The 18,217-nt window shown below is 36.7% G+C and overlaps 1 protein-coding gene across 1 annotated transcript; it reads right to left on the bottom strand.

Moving 5' to 3' along the window:
• Positions 1–10,493: 10,493 nt before the first annotated feature.
• Positions 10,494–12,033, bottom strand: LOC132485887 (large ribosomal subunit protein eL39-like; the record flags this gene model as incomplete). Its single annotated transcript, XM_060092493.1, has 2 exons — positions 10,494–10,719; positions 11,990–12,033. Coding segments are annotated over 2 exons (249 nt in total), but the record flags the coding sequence as incomplete, so codon positions are not given.
• Between the last annotated feature and the right edge of the window lie 6,184 nt (positions 12,034–18,217).

Raw genomic sequence — 18,217 nt, 5'->3', positions numbered from 1 at the left:
CGAACCCGTGGCCTCTGCATCGGCAGGCGGACTCCCAACCACTGCGCCACCAGGGAAGCCCCTATTTGTAAACTTTTTGATGGTAGCCATTCTGACTGGTGTGAGGTGACACCTAATTGTGGTTTTGATTTGCATTTCTCTAATAATTAGCGATGTTGAGAATCCTTTCATATGCCTGTTGGCCATCTGTATGTATTCTTTGGAAAAATGTGTATGTAGGTCCTATTTTGGGATTTTAAAACATTTTCTCCATTGTGTTGAGACTGTTTATATACTTGTTGTATATTTTCTGCCAGATATATCACCATTCATCTCTGTAACCTTTATAATATCTGATACAGTTACATGGTAAGTACCGATAAATAGCTAATCAAATAATGAGAGTTAAATTGAGTTCTCTTAAATTTCAATAAGGTATTAGAAGTTAGTAAAAATAACTTCAGAATTTAATGAGTCTGAAAATGTGACATTGATCTATATCTATTTTTGATATTAAGAGATAACTTAGACTTTATGCTAGGAGCAAAGGGGAACCATTGGGGGGTTTTAAACAGGACAAGATTAGAGGATTGATGGGAAGAGCTAAGATTATAGAGATGAAGTTAGTGTGAGGCTGTTACAGTCATCTAGGTGAAGAATTTTAGTGTCTAAACTAGGACCCTGGGAACAAAAATATAAGAAGTACACAGATTAACAGCTATTTAAGAGATGGTATTACAGGACTCAGTGTCTGATTAAGGATGAGGAGGTGAGGAGTTAAAGTGACTCGCAGGTTTTCTTGGACAACTGAGTGGATGATGGTACCCTCCACTAAGAAAACTCAGGAGGAAAGAGGTTAGCAGGGGTCAGGAAACAGAAAAATAAGTTTTGGACATTGTGCATTTGAGGTATCTGTGAAGGGGTTTAAGTGTCTAATCTCTTCTAGACAGTAGGATATATGGTTCTGAAGCTTGGGGTGAGAATATGAACTAGAGCAAGAGATTTGGGTGTCTTCCACATTTAGTTGGAACATAAGACTATATTTTCTATTTAACTAAAAAACAAAATATGGTTTGGAGTTGTTTTTACGTAAGTAGCTAGCGTGCATGAATTAGTCGAACAGAAGGGATATACTACCTGCCTGCCACTACAGTTATAAGACTATCATCAAGTGTGAAATTTAAAAGGTTTGGATTAATAAATGAGCTATATGCAATTAAGTATGTAATTTTAAACCTATTCAAGTTTAAGACCTCTAAACTTACCCTGTAAAACTAAGCCATGAAAAATTACTAAAAACAACAGTAACAAAAAATACATCTGAATAAAGCTTTCATGTGTGCTCATCTCACATTTTTATCATGTTCAAAAGTTTTAGTCCCTGTCTGGGCTTTCTCCACTTGCTGTTGTCAATAACATTGAATATTTGGGGAGATACTAATTACATATTAGGCACTCTGCTAGGTGTCTTAAGTATATTATCATATTTAATTCTCACAATATATCTGTGATAAGGGTGCCATTATTATCCTCTTTTCACAGATGAGGCTCAGAGATGTGAAGTAATTTGCCTGAGGTTATATAACTGGTTGTTAAACCCAAGTCTGTCTCAATCTGAAGTTATTTTTTTTAACTATTTTATTATACTGTCTCTTAGTGTACATTTTATCACAATGAAAAACTTATGCCCAGAGACATATGCATTTCTGTTTCAATACGTACTGAAAAAACTTGAACCCTCAGATTTATAGACTAAGATTACTCAGAGATATGGTATCAATTTCAACCAATATAATGGCAGAAAAATAGGAGAATCAGAAGGCATCAGCCATATTGCATCTCTCCAGATTTACTTTAGGGCCTGGGAAAGCATGAATTGAGTAGATTTGTTCAGAGTACAGGCAAATGTAGTCATAAAGTATAATTAGAGGATATCATTCAGAGATTGATCTATTGTTCCTTCATTGATTATTTTTGGGCAGGTTTCTTCTGTGGTTTTTTTTTCTATGATTTTGGTAAGATTGTTTATTCACTGTAAATTACTTTGTTTACTTCAACTTATTTTTGTTTACACTGATTGCCATATCAGAGCATTACTTCACATTGTGATTACTAACTATAAAATTAATGTTCTATTATGCAATATTTAAAGTAACAGTGAACACATTACTTGTTTCCTTTCATATAAGTATAAATCACTGATAATATTGTGATGTTATATTTGAAAATTTGTTTCATGTTGCTAAAGAGCTGAATTGAATGAAGATATTTAATAATCAAGTATAATATAGTTATCTATACAAAATCATTACAACCATATCATATAATAATGCTAAGTTTACATCCATGTAAGTTATTTTAATTTTGCACAGCACACAGCACTGTAGTAGGTGCTTAAGGGTAAGTGTGTTGAAGCATATGAAATATATGGTCTCTGGACTCATACTGCCGTACTGAACTTTCATTTCCTTCAATAGTCATGTTTTCTCTCAACTGCAAATTGTCAATGTTTTATTTATTCCTAGACCATAGTCCTCCCATTTTTGCCCTACTTCTACTCAACTTTCAATCTCAGCATAGATATTACTTCCTCTGGTAACCTCTCCTTGACCTCTCTCCCAACATCTGTGTTCCTATAGCACTTTGTACTTGTCATCATGTAAACTCATTTGATCAAGTGTCTTACCTATTTTGTTCACTTGTATCCCTGACACATAGAGTTGATGCCAATAGATACTTCTTGAGAGAAAGAAAAAATGAATGAATGATCATTTGAATTAAGGGCCAGGTAAGCAGCATTGGTCTTGCAGACCACATATACACATTTGCTATAATGGCAACTTTATTTCAGTATCATAAAGAGAAAATAAATTTAAAATTTATTTTTAAATTTTTAAAATAAAAATATGTGGTTGCCTCCAATTATATGAGGAAATTATGAGCCAAAAAGATAGCTATATTAATTTCCTATTGGTGCTGTAATAAACATTGGTGCTATAAAAAAGTTAGCTCGGAATAATCAATTATTGCACATATTTTGGGCCAAAGCAACTTATTTGAAACTCTGAGAGAAATACAAAAGAATTATATAATAGTCTTGAAAGAATGCATCAGATATTTAAAAAAATTTCTTTGACTGGATATTCCTCACTATGGATTTATGCTTCCTTCTTGTTGTTGGGGAAAACAGACTTAGTATGGCACTTAAATATGATGTAAAAACTGAGTAAAAGAGTTAGGAACAAGAAAAATTTTATTTTCTTAACCATTTTCCTAACTGAGTCTTTATGATTCCCTTTTGGTACTTCCTTATATCCTTTTAATGGGGTGCCAATTGCTACTGCTCTTTATGAACCCCTCTCTGCATCTAGAAAGTGTTTATTTATTTTTACTTTTTTTAACATCTTTATTGGAGTATAATTGCTTTACAACGTGTGTTAGTTTCTGCTGTATAACAAAGTGAATCAGCTATACATGTACATATATCCCCATATCCCCTCCCTCTTGTGTCTCCCTCCCACCCTCCCTATCCCACCCCTCTAGGTGGTCACAAAGCACCGAGCTGATCTCCCTGTGCTATGCGGCTGCTTCCCACTAGCTATCTATTTTACATTTGGTAGTGTATATATGTCCATGCCACTCTCTCACTTCTTCCCCGCTTACCCTTCCCCCTCTCCCATTCCCAAGTCCATTCTCTACGTCTCCATCTTTATTCCTGTCCTGCCCCTAGGTTCATCAGAACTATTTTATTTTTAGATTCCATATATATGTGTCAGCATATGGTATTTGTTTTTCTCTTTCTGACTTACTTCACTCTGTATGACAGACTCTAGGTCCATCCACCTCACTACAAATAACTCAATTTCGTTTCTTTCTTTTTATGGCTAAGTAATATTCCATTGTATATATATATATGTGCCACATCTTCTTTATCCATTCATCTGTCAGTGGACACTTAGGTTGCTTGCATACCCTGGCTATTGTAAATAGTGCTGCAGTGAACATTAGGGTGCATGTGTCTTTTTGAATTATGGTTTTCTCTGGGTATATGCCCAGTAGTGGGATTGCTGGGTCATATGGTAATTCTATTTTTAGTTTTTTAAGGAACCTCCATACTGTTCTCCATAGTGGCTGTATCAATTTACATTCCCACCAACAGTGCAAGAGTTCCCTTTTCTCCACACCCTCTCCAGCATTTGTTGTTTGTAGATTTTCTGATGATGGCCATTCTGACCGGTGTGAGGTGATACCTCATTGTAGTTTTGATTTTCATTTCTCTAATGATGAGTGATGTTGAGCATCTTTTCATGTGTTTGTTGGCAATCTGTATATCTTCTTTGGAGAAATGTCTATTTAGATCTTCTGCCCAGTTTTGGATTGGGTTGTTTGTTTTTTTGATATTGAGCTTCATGAGCTGCTTGTATATTTTGGAGATTAATCCTTTGTCAGTTGCTTCGTTTGCAAATATTTTCTCCCATTCTGAGGGTTGTCTTTGCATCTTGTTTATGATTTCCTTTGTTGTGCAAAAGCTTTTAAGTTTCATCAGGTCCCATTTGTTTATTTTTGTTTTTATTAGAAAGTGTTAATTTATTTTTTATTTTATTTTATTTTATTTTTAAAATATTTATTTATTTGGTTGCACTGGGTCTTAGTTGTGGCTTGCTGGCTCCTTACTTACGTCACGTGGGCTCCTTAGTTGTGGCATGCAAACTCTTAGTTGCAGCATGCCTGTGGGATCTAGTTCCCTGACCAGGGATTGAACCCGGATGCCCTGCATTGGGAACGCAGAGTCTTAACCACTGCGCCACCAGGGAAGTCCCTAGAAAGTGTTAATTTAGTGTGAGATAAATTGTACACATATGAAGAAGAGTGATAAAAATGGAAAGTAATATGCCAACTTGTGTAAAATGATATAAAGAGATATAAGATGAATTTATTAGCAATGAAGAAACAGAGTAATGGTGTGAACAGGATGGGATGACATGAAGCAGGGAAGACTTACTAAAATTAGTTTAAAAAATTTTAGGATTTTTGACAAAGATTGGAAGAAAAACGAAATTTATGGTGAGGAAATAACAGAGTAAAAAAGATTCTGAAACAGGAGTTAGCAAATCATATATAGGAAAAGGAAAGCAGACATATTTGACTAGAGCAGAGGCCTCCCTTGAAAATAAATTAGAATTTCCTTAAAGCAGCAAGGGACCAGACCACTGGAGTTAATGGATTGGAAGGAGTATATTGTTGTTTGAGGGGTTTCCTGGAAACCTTGTTTATTATTTTGTCTCAAAAATTATCATGAAATCTAAACCGTTGTTTTTCAAATGAATTTTCGGAGATAGGCTGTTTGTAAATTAGGACCAGCCCAGAAGGTAGTGTGGTGAGAGGGAAGAGCTCTGTATAATGGTCAAATGACTAATATGTAGTATCCCAAATAGCAGTTCTATGAAAAGCCACTGCAGGTGCAAGTTTATTTAAAAACAGACTACAACACAGGTGCAATTCTCCTTATAAACATTTAACCACAAAACACTACCCTGAAAGTCTATGTGGAAAGCCATTGGGAAAGAAAGATAATTCAGTTTTTTGTTTGTTTTAATTTTTAAAAGAGTTGAGGATGAAGTTTCTTTCTCATAGTTTGAATTCTTTTTAAATTTAGTTTTTGCTTCCTGATATCTAAATATAAATTTTACATATGCTGTGATTGGAGGCAGATCAATACTTGAAGAAATTCTGTATGCAAGAACCAAAATGTTTAGGGTTAAAAAATATCAGTTAGAAGAAATTTCTCCATACAGATGTGAAAAAAATACTATTGATGAGTTTTGGTTTTGTGGGAAGTGAAAGAGACTAGAAGTTAGGAGGCCTAATGCTCTACTGTTAGCTTTAGAATGACTAAGATTGATTGAAAAATTCAAAATAGATTCTAAACTTGTACAATTTAAATGGGAAAAAAAGTTACTCTTAAAAATATAAAGAAGTGCATGGTGTCATTACTATGGTTTTCCCCTTCATCATTTTGTTGTAGCTCCAGGGTCCTTTTTGTTTGTTTGTTTTTTGCTATTGTCCTGGGCAGGCCAAGCTCTTTCCTATCTTAGGCCTTATACTTGCTGTTTCCTTTCTTCTTGGGATAGTATTTGTCTGAGTCTGTGGAAGGCAGAATAATGTCCCCTCAAAAATGTTCATGCCCTAGTCCCTAGCACCTGGAATCTGTTACCCATTACATAGCAAAAGAGACTTTCAAATGTGATTAAAGGTATGGGCCTTACAATGGGGAGATTATCCTCAATTATCTGGCTGGGCCCATTGGAATCACATGAGTCCCTAAAAGCAGAGAACGTTCCCTAGCTGGAAGCAGGAGAGATATGGCAAAAGCCCAGGTTAGAGACGTTTGAAGCATGAGAAGGACTTGACCCACTGTTGCTAACTTTGAAGATCAACGGGGCCACTAGTCAGGGAGTGTTGTCAGCATCTAGAAGCTGAGAACAAATTTCAGCTGAGAGCAGGCAAGGGAATGGGGACCTCAGCTTTAAAAGTGCAAGGGACTGAATTCAACCAACAATTTGAATGAACTTGGCAGTAGATTCTCTACCAGAGCCTCAAGATAAGTTAAGACTCAGGCTGGCTGACACCTAGGTTTCCACATTGTGAAATCAGAGTGGAGGAATTAGCTTACCCAGGCTTCTGACTTAAAGAACTGTGAGATAATTCATTTGTGTTGTTTTAAGCCACTCAATTTATGATAATTTGTTATAGCAGCATAGAAAGCTAGTTCAGGCTCCTCACTTGCTCCTGTTTCAGCTTAGATGTTACCTCTTCAGAGAGCCCTTTCCAGAGTATGTCTTCTATAGTAGGCTACATCAACCCTACCCCAGATGCTCTCTGTCACACTATAGTTGTCCTCTGGTATCCGTGGGGGATTGGTTCCAGGACCCCCTGGGGATACCAAAATCTGTGGATGCTCAAGTCCCTTATATGAAATGAGATTTATACAAAATGGGTCTGCAGATTGCAGATGTGGAACCTGTGGATGTGGAGGGCCGACTGTACTTTGTTTATCTGCTTCATTGCATTTATTGAAAACTGTGATTGTTTTATTTATTTTTCTCATCTGTCTTCTCCACTAGAGTATAATCTCTGGGAAGGCAGGGACAGGTTAGTCATGGTCACCTGTATCTTAGCACCAAGGATACAACATATTAAATACATATTAGGTGGCAGCATACATTTTTTGAAAAGTAATTTTTGGTATATAGGCATACCTTGTTTTATTACACTTTGCTTTATTGTGTTTTCTACAAATTAAAGGTTTGTGGTAACCCTGCTTTTGAGCAAGTCTATTGGTGCCAACAATGTGTGCTCATTTTATGTCTTTGTGTCACATTTTGATAATTCTTTGACTATTTCAAACTCTCCACCAGCAAAATTACAACTTGCTGAAGGCTCAAATGATGGTTAGTATTTTTTTTTTTTTTTTTTTTTTTTTGTTACGTGGGCCTCTCACTGTTGTGGCCTCTCCCCCTGCGGAGCACAGGCTCCGGATGCACAGGCTCAGCGGCCATGGCTCACGGGCCTAGCCGCTCCGCGGCATGTGGGATCTTCCCGGACCGGGGCACGAACCTGTGTCCCCTGCATCGGCAGGCGGACTCTCAACCACTGCGCCACCAGGGAAGCCCTGGTTAGTATTTTTTTTTTAGCATAAAGTACTTTTCAAAAAAATTTTTTTCTGGCTGCACCACATGGCATGTAGGATCTTAGTTCCCTGACCAGGGGTTGAACCCATGTTCATCTTAACCACTGGACCACCAGAAAGTCTCTAAAGTACTTTTAAATTAAGGTTAATACTTTTTTCTTTTTTAGACATAATGTTATTGCATACTAAATAGACTAATGTATAGTATAAACATAATTTATATGCACTGGGAAACCAAAACATTCATATGACTCACTTTATTGCAATATTCATTTTATTGCAGTGGTCTGGGACCAAACCTGCAATATCTCCAACGTATGCCTATAATAGTAAATGAAATAACTCCAAATGGGGTAGTAGAGACTTTGTGACAAACCATAGTATATCGACATTATGGAATATTACATAACTACTTCAAAGGTTAACATGTGTTCTATATCAATTTTTGGAAATTGGTGTATAAAATATACAAGTCACAAAGAGGAACACAAAATAATTTGCACAAATGTATAATCATTAAAATGCATTTATATAGACTTTTAAAGATTAGAAATTAATTTTGGAAATAAAGTTTAGTATCCTTAATTCTGCCCTTAATTCTAAGCATTTGCTTAACCTGTAATAATATGCAAAATGTGAGGCCATCATTTAATTCTTAATCTACAAAATAGATCCAGGGTTAAGATTCTGAAAGGGAAGGGATAGGCATGCACTGTTTGGAGTGCTAATTGGTCTTTCTTTGATACTGACTCAATTATCTTTAACTTATTATGAATATATAAGTTGTAAAGGATAATATAACAAACACCCATATACTACTACTTGATTCAAGAAACAAAACATTACAAATCCAATTGTAATTGCTTGTTTACTTCTTACCATTATTAAGCATATCTTTAAAATTGTTTTGATAATGATTCTCAATAAGTTACATTTGCTTTTGTGGAATTGGAAGGAGAGTGCTGTACAGGTGTTTTGGGAAGTTCAGAGCATCCCAGCCAGGAAGGATCTCCCCTTCCAGGGGAGAAATAGATTACCAGTAGATCAAGGGCTTTAGCTTGCATTTGTCATAGAAAAACTCCCTCTTCAATCTTTGTGAGTAACTTTACGTACAATGGATTTGTGGAACTTTGAATGACTATAGGATGTTTTGGGGCTTCTAGGATGTTTAAAATTAATTGGTAACAATTATATATTTATTATACTATTTATAAATACACAAAGAATTTTCCACTTTTTTTTGGCTGCTTCTGGTTGCAGCACGCGGGATCTTTGTTCAGGCATGCGGGCTCTCTCGTTGAGGAGTGGGAGCTCAGTAGCTGTGAGGTGTGGGCTTAGTTGCCCCACGGCACGTGGGATCTTAGTTCCCCGACCAGGGATGGAACCTGCATCCCCTGCGTTGGAAGGTGGATGCTTTACCACTGGACCACCAGGGAAGTCCCCAGAATTTTCCACTTTATCTTGCTTCACTTCTCTTGGAGATCATTTTTGCAGTTAATGATTCTTGGATCTTTCCTCCAGTGCTAATATGATCTTCCCTCAGTTTATTTTCCTATGTTAATCCAAAAATTACTTTTGTATTGTCTAGTGTCTAAAAGGTATAGAAAATAGATATATAGTATATAGAGAGAAGGTGTAAAGGCTTTGTTTCTGATGACTCTGTAACATATTTTAGAAGTTATTTTTTGGAGCTGATTTGGGCAATACTATTTACTACCAAAACCTGTTTTTCATATAAAGTTCAAGGGCAAATTGGAGCAATGAATTGTTAACACTAAATGTAGAATTTAATCCATTAGAAGGAAAATCAAGAGTGTTCAGCTACTTCTTGGATTTAAAGCCAAGAAGGCTATTAAAAAATATCATCCTTTTAAGTGTTTAACTGGCAAACTGCCAGGATCTCAAGGATCCTTTTATATTATGGAAGACTTTCAAGGAGAGAAATCACATGATATTAAAGATAGAGGCTAAGGAGAGATTGATTACTTATGATAAGTATTCATGCTCTCCTTATGGATGAAATGGAGAATTACAGTCTGTGTGATAGTATGGTATTAACTTGATAGTATGGGTTAACTTGAAATGAACTACTATACCCAAAATGTGCTTATTAATGAATTGTTGTTAGCTTGGAGGTGGGACTTTAGATGTATGCCATAGAAGTCTATCTTCAGCACTATGCCACTGTACATTTTTTTTTTTTTTGCGGTACGCGGGCCTCTCACTGCCGCGGCCTCTCCCTCCGCGGAGCACAGGCTCCGGATGTGCAGGCCCAGCGGCCATGGCCCACGGGCCCAGCCGCTCCGCGGCATGTGGGATCCTCCCAGACCAGGGCACGAACCCGCGTCCCCTGCATCGGCAGGTGGACCCTCAACCACTGCGCCACCAGGGAAGCCCTACTGTACATTTTTATTACTGACTTAAATGAGGATTCTGATGGCATGTATATTAAGTTTGTAGATGCTGTGGAGCTAAGAGAAATAACTAATGTGCCAGGTTTCAAAATCTGGACTCAAAAAGAATCTAATAGGTTGTAATGTTGGTCTGAGTTTAGTAAGAGAAAACTTAGGGACCAATGCTAAATCTCATACCCAAATCCCAACTGTTCAAGTATTAAATGTGAGGAAGTTATTACTTTATAGAAACACTTACTATTTTTTTTTCCAACAGAAGGTTCACATATTTACTACTGAGCTACACAGTGAGCAGTGGTGAGGAAAGATCAAGAAAAGAGGAGACAGCATCAAACACAGGCAGCTGTTCCAGACACTAATGATGTTCTGATGCAGTAAGATACAGTTGACCTTGACAGCATAAGTGTGTGCCACTTCATATGTGAGGCTCCTTACAGACCAAGCTTGGTTCTTCTCCAATGTCTTCTCTTAGAGTTGTACCTGATTTTATTACCAGTTTTCATTTGAATCCACTGGGGAATGGGACGATTCTGCTTTTGTTTCTTGGCCAGGAATCGCTTGATCCTGAAAGTCTTGTGAGAAGACATGGCAAGGAGCAAATCCAACTGCACATAGGATGGCAGACAAGAGAAAAGACTAGAAACACTTATTTTTTGAAAGAAGATTTTAGTTGACTGACACATAATAGAAGCCAATAGAGTAACACAGTTGTCAAAAAAGAGATACTATAATCTTAAATATCATTTATTGAAAAATGTTATATTCCTGCTGTGTTTTGTACTTGGTCAAATAACACTTGGACAGTTGTATACATATCTGGACATTACACTTTAAAAAGTGACATTGACACTATGGAACCTGTCCAAAAAAGAGATTAATAGTATTAGAGGACTTAAAATTAGACACAGTTTTCAATGCCTTGTGAAGATGTTCTCCAATCATCCTTTATTCAATTAATATATTTTAGGCAGTCCTGTGCTTCGTTCTTGGAAACAGAAGTGAGCAACAAGACAATGCAATTCTCAAGGAGCTTTTATTCTAATGAGGAGGAGACAGATACTAAGTAAACTAAATAAGATATTTGAACAATGATAAATACTATGAGGAAGATAAAATAGAGTAATATAACAGTGACTGGTAGTTAGGATGAATAGCAATCAGAGAAATTGTCTCTGAGGCAATGACATTTGACTTGAGACTTCAATGATGATGAGGGGCAAACCATGCAAGGATATGGAAAGTGTTTCATGCAGAGGGACTATAAAGTACAAAGGCCCTGCACAGAAGAAGCTGGAGAATGATGAATGAAAGGGAGAGTTGTGGGAAATCAAGCAAGATAATGAGTATGAATTTATTCTAAGTGTAATAAGAAGCCAGTAGAGGGTTTTAAGTCAGATATGATCTCATTTACCTTTTGAAAAGATCACTACTGAGTGGACAATGAGTTATGGGGGTAAGACTGGATGTAGAGAAGAGTTTAGAGCAGAAAATAGTTTAATGAGTTATAAACATGAGACCATTTTTTCCTCCCAATCATTGCTTCCAATTACCGTAATTAAATTTTTCTTTGCCTTACCTTGACAAGGTTTTAAAAAGATTCAATAATTTTGGTAATTTTCCATTATTAAATGTCTAGTTTATTTGCTGTGAACCTGTGAAACTGTTGTAAAAAGTAGTCTATTAAAAAAAACTCTAGTTCAGTCTAAAAACTTATATCTCATACTTTATAGAAACACTTATTTATTTATTTATTTTTTGCTGTACGTGGGCCTCTCACTGTTGTGGCCTCTCCCGCTGCGGAGCACAGGCTCCGGACGCGCAGGCTCAGCAGCCATGGCCCACGGGCCCAGCCGCTCCGCGGCATGTGGTATCCTCCCAGACCGGGGCACGAACCCGCGTCCCCTGCATCGGCAGGCGGACTCCCAACCACTGCGCCACCAGGGAAGCCCAAAACACTTATTTTTTAAAAGAGAAGTTTAGTTGACTGTATAACTGATAGAAGCCAAATAGAAGCCAACAGTGTAACATAGCTGCCAAAAAAGAGGTACTTGTAATCTTAAGTAGTATTTATTGAAAAATGTTTTAGTGTTGCTTTTTGTTAATTTCAAGCCTCTGGCATCTAATTCAAACAAGATGGAATGATAGAGACCAGATTTACCCTCCCGCCTGGAAAAACTGACAAAATCTTTGAAATAATGATTTTTGAGATGTTGTACATTAGGCAACAAAGGACAGTGATCTCTGAGAAACAGAAAACAGATGAGGAGATCTCTGCAATTGCCCCAGCTTGCTTCCTTGAAAGAATTTCTAGGCCATGGCTTCACTGGTGAAATCTGTCAAACATTTAAAGAAAAAAATAATACTAATTCTACACTCTTCCAGAAAATTGGGGAGGAGGAAATACTTCTAAACTTAGTCTATTGGGCCTGCATTATCCTGATAAAACCAGGCAAAGACATTATAAGAAAAGAACATTTCAAACCAATATCCATTATGAACCTATAAGGAGAAATTCTAAGCAAAATTTTAGTAAGTTGAATCTATCAGTTTATAAGAAAGATATTACATCATGATTAAGTGGGGTTTATCCCAGGAATGCAAGGTTAGTTTAACATTTAAAATCAATGTAATTTACCATATTAACAAACTAAAAAAGGAAAATCATATGGTCATCCAGTAGACAGAGAAAAAGCATTTGAAAAAATACAATATCCATTACTGATTAAAAAAAAAAACTCTCAGCAAACTGGGAACAGAAGGGAACTTCCTCGACTTGATAAAGGACATTCAAGGAAAACCTAACATCATGCTTAAAAAATGAATTCTGAAGAGGTGAATTTTTTAACAGCTTTATTGAGATGTAATTGGTATACAATGAACTGTACACATTTAACCATACAATATGATAAATTTTGACTAATATGTGCACTCCTGAATTCATAACTACATCAAGATAGTGAACATATCGATCCTCCCTAAGAGTTTCCTCATGCACCCTTGTAATCCTACTCTCCCTCCCTTTTCTCCTTGTCCCTACCTTCCCAGGCAGTCACTGATCTGCTTTCTATCACTATAGATTTGTTTGCATTTTCTAGAATTATTTATATTAAAACATTATGTATTTTATATGTAACATTAAATATAAAATTTAATATAAATATAATCATACATTTAAATATATTTTAAAAGAATATTTAAAAATATGTGATTATATATTTTATAATATATTTAAATATTTTAAATATACAAAATATATGGGATCATACAGTATGTACTCTTTTTGATATTTTTTCTGGCTACTTTCGCACAGTACAATTATTTTGAGATTCATCCACGTTGTTGTGTATAGTAGCAGTTCATTCAGTTTTATTGCTGAGTAATGGATATGCCACAATTTGTTTATCCAGTTTTTTTGTTTTGTTTTTTTTGCGGTACGCAGGCCTCTCACTGTTGTGGTCTCTCCCGTTGCAGAGCACAGGCTCCAGACGCGCAGGCTCAGTGACCATAGCTCACGGGCCTAGCCGCTCCGTGGCATGTGGGATCCTCCCGGACCAGGGCACAAACCCGTGTCCCCTGCATTGGCAGGCGGACTCTCAGCCACTGCGCCACAGGGAAGCCCTATCCAGTGTTTTTAATAGACATTTAGGCTGCTTCCAGTTTGGGGCTATTACAAATAAAGCTAACACTTTTCCCAAGTGTCCTTTGCCTCCCCCTCCAAGTCAGAAAAACTTTGGATATATTCTTTTTCTTCCTTTTGGCTTTATTGAGAAATAATTGGCATATAATGGTGTGTAAGTTTAATATATATATCACATTTTCTTTATCTGTTTGTCTGTGTGTGGACACTTAGGTTATTTCCACATCTTGGCTATTGTGAATAATGCTGCAATGAATATGGGTGTGTAGATATCTCTTTGAGATAGTGATTCAGTTTCCTTTGGATATATACCCAGAAGTGGGCTTACTGGGTTGTAGAGTAGTTCTATTTTTAATTATTTGAAAATCTTCATATTGTTTTCCATAGCCTCTGTATCAATTTATATTCCCACATACAGTACAGCAGGGTTCCCTTTTCTCCACATCCTCACCAGTATTTGTTGTCTTTTTTCTTCTTGATAAGCCATTTCAACAAGTATGATATTATATCTCATTGTGGTTTTGATTTGCATTTCCCAGTTGATTAGTGATGTTGAGCACTTTTTCATGTACTTGTTGGTGATTTATATGCCTTCTTTGGAGAAATGTCTATTCAAATCCTCTGCCCATTTTAAAATCAGATTTTTTTTTTACTATTTAGTTGTATGAGTTCCTTATTTATTTTATATATTAATCTTTTATCAGATATGTGGTTTACGAATATTTCCTCCCATTCCATAAGTTACATTTTCATTTTGCTAACTGTTTCTTTTGCTGTGCAGAACCTTTTTAGTTTGATGTAGTCCCAGTTGTTGATTTTTTTTCTTTTTTTGCTAGTGCTTCTGGTGTCATATCCAAAAATTATTGTCAAGACCAATTCAAGGAGTTTTTTCCCATATGTTTTCTTCTAAGAGTTTTATGGTTTTAGGCCTTATGTTTAAGTCCTTAATCCATTTCAAATTAATTTTTGTGAGTGGTGTAAGGCAGAGGTCCAGTTTCATTATTTTGCATGTGAATATCCAGAAGAGACTGTCCTTTCTCCACTGAGTATTATTGTCTCTCTTGTCAAATATTAGTTGACCATATATGTGTGGATTTATTTTGGGGTTCTCAATGCTGTTCCATTGGTCTATGTGTCTCTTTTCATGCCAGTATCCTACTGTTCTGATTACTAATATAGATTTGTTGGATATTTTCATTCATACCTTATAAGGGTCATATAGCAGGAGCCCATATCAGTTTCTATGTTTCTACATGCCTGCAACCCAGGGGGATATGTGAAGCTCTCCCAGCAATGTTTTCCTTAAACTTCATTGCAACCGATAGCCCCAAGTTGGGTTTGCATTTTCTGCAACTCAACAAGGAGTGACCAACATAATGTTGGTGATAATTGCTATGATGATGATAATAATCACTGGTACCTATTTAGCACTTACCATATGCCAAGATCTGTTTTAACTTCTTTATATGTAGTAATACATGTTAAGCCTCACAACAGTCCTATGAAATATGTATTGTTATTATCCCCATTTTATAGAGAGGAGAATTGAAACATAGAGGTTAAATGATTTGACCAAGGTTTGCCTAGTGTCTCACAACTAGTAAGTGGTGGATTGGGTGGTAAAACCAAGCAGTCAGACTTAGAATCCTTTCTATTCGATTGGCCAAAAAGTTCGTTCGGGCTTTTCCATAATATCTTACAGCAAAACCAGAACGAACTTTTTGGCCAGCCCAATATTAACTATTATGTATATTGTTTCTCAGTTTCCCCTTCTTGCAGGGTTCTTGATCTCTTTATTTTCTTGATTCTCTCCCTCAGTTAACTTTGGGGAGAAAAGAACACCTTGTCCTGCCCCCTCTCAGAAGTAAAAGGGGGAAAGTCTCTTACCACAAACAGTGCTGTTTCCAAAAGGCCAACATCTTCTGTGATAGCATTCCCCTTTTCCCTCCAGAGTTCTCTAAAGACTAGAGGATTGAACCTGGAAGTGGTGGGGTGGTGATGGTAGTAAGTTGAGTTCTGTTGCTTCTTGTTAAGTCTTGGAGGAAGTATCCAACTCTCTTTAGAATTTAGGGTACTTAGCCATTCTTGTTTGTCATCTGTGAGTCCTAGTTGCCAATGCTGGGGCAAAGGAAAAAATCGCTTTTTATTACTGAGGCTATTATAGTAGTCTAGGAAAGAAGACAGAGGCTTGGACTAGGGTAGCAGTGAAAACGGAGAGAATCATAAATTTGGGATATATTTTGGAAATAAAACCAACAAGACATGGTAGTAAATTGAGTATGAGGGAGAAGACCAGGAAGGGATCAAAGAAGAGGACTTTTCCTTGAGCAACCAGGTAGATGGAGGTACCATTTACCGAGATGAGGAAGAATAAAGATGAAAAGAGATTGGAATGGAAGTGTGAGGGTGGCTTGGTCATCAAGAGTACTGTTTTGCCTGGTTAAGTTTTAGATACCTGTTAGATAGCCATGTGAAGGTATCAGATAGAGAGTTGGATACAGGAGTTTGCAGCTCGATGAGCAAGGTAAAGTCTACAGTTACAGATCTGAAAGTCACAGCATGTCCTATATTCAAAGCCATGGGATCAGATAAAATCAGTTAGGGAGAGGATGAGAGAAAAGAGAAGGCTGAGGATCAACCTTAATATTCAGAGGAAAACTCAGCAAGATACTGAACAGGAGTCATCAGTCAGATAGGAAGAAAACAAGGAGAGTGTACTGTCTATGTCTCAAGAGAATCAAGTCTTTGTCATGATTTGAGTATCCTAAATATAATAAGCTATGTACAGAGGAAGTGAGGCATCGACCTATTTCAGATGGTTTTCTGAACTCAGGCTGTCTGCTGTATAGGAAATTGAAACAAAACTTAAGTGGGAATAAAGAAGGTGAGACTAAATTACCTTAAGATCTCTTTTATCCAAATGAGTCTACCACTGAAACTCTTACTGTAAGAATCATATGTTTAAATGTGGAAAAATAAACCATTTTTGGTGAAGAATTTAGAACATGGAGCTAAGCTCCCAATTATTTAACTCAACTTGAATGGATACATTTTTTAGTAGGAAGAACAAAATCAGAGATGAAGTGCTTTAAAAATTAAACCAGACCTAGTAAAAAGATTATGAAACAATTCACCTGTAAAACATAAATAGAAGTGAATATAAGCCTCAGCTAAGTGATTTCCAATGTAAGCCCATTTGTTTAAAAAAATTACCTTTATTAGCTTCTGGCTCTTCCATAGTTAATGCTGCTAGTTATGCTCCCTCCCCACAGTCTACCAATTTTCAAATTTTAGTGTACATCAAAATCAACTGGAAGACTTTTAAAAAATACATATTTCAAGGTCACATCTCTAGAAATTCTGATAGGGTGTAGCCAGGAAATCTATATTTTGACTAATACTCTAGGGAAGATGACCCCGGGACCACACTTGACAAAACACTTGTCCTGATCCTATGTTGCATGTATAGGTAACTCTTCTGGTAGCAAAAGTGTCACTTGGTACTGTCCTCACTATTTTTATTAAAATAATTTATTTTAGGGCCTCCCTGGTGGCGCAAGTGGTTGAGAGTCCGCCTGCCGATGCAGGGGATACGGGTTCGTGCCCCGGTCTGGGAGGATCCCATGTGCCGCGGAGCGGCTGGGCCCGTGAGCCATGGCCGCTGAGCCTGCGCGTCCGGAGCCTGCGCGTCCGGAGCCTGTGCTCCACAACGGGGGAGGCCACAACAGTGAGAGGCCCGCATACCGCAAAAAAAAAAAAAAAAAAAAAAAAAAATTTATTTTAGATGCATGGTTTACATAATAGAATTACAAAACTATAAGGTTGAAAGAATAGAAATCAAATATAGAGCTTTTCTTTAGCTTAGTAATTATATGTCAGTCTTGGCTTTTATAAAAAATAAGTTTTGGGGGAGGCTTTAATTTGTCTCCAGAGATTTATCCAACTTGCTTGTTGGGGAGGCAGTCTACCCTTGAGTTTATTTTCAAGGAAATAATGGCTTAAAAATGTATCCAACTAACTTCTAATTACTCTTTTTTTTGGAGTGATATAATAAATCAGTTATTTAGATCTTAAGTGGTTGATATTTGTTTTGACATCCTGACCACACACTAAAATAATGAGCTTTCAGATGTTTCTCTTTCTATAAGATATAATTATTCATTATATCCAGTATATATATCCAGTGAATCCAGTGTACTTTTCTTAACCTCAAATAGTTTCTAAGTCCTATGAAAGTCGAAATTAAAATGAGAACAAAGTTTGACAGTGCAGTAATATTGTGTGTTCTAGTGCCTGGCACTTTGTCCTTGCTAAACGTTCAGTACGTGTTGACTGAAGGAGTACAATTATGTGCTAGTCTTTAATAGCTTTCATTCTGCCATTTTTTACTGCCAGCTGTGAAATCCGCTTGCCTACTTACGGTCCTGAAGTATTTCTTCAGTAACTCGCAAAATTCTAGGAGATTCTTATAAAATTAGAGAACTGAAAACCAAAAGT

This window comes from Mesoplodon densirostris, chromosome 1, assembly GCF_025265405.1.
Source record: "Mesoplodon densirostris isolate mMesDen1 chromosome 1, mMesDen1 primary haplotype, whole genome shotgun sequence".
NCBI lineage: Eukaryota > Metazoa > Chordata > Mammalia > Artiodactyla > Ziphiidae > Mesoplodon > Mesoplodon densirostris.
The sequence above is the reverse complement of the archived record's forward strand: the minus strand, read 5'-3'. Positions and strand labels throughout refer to the sequence as shown.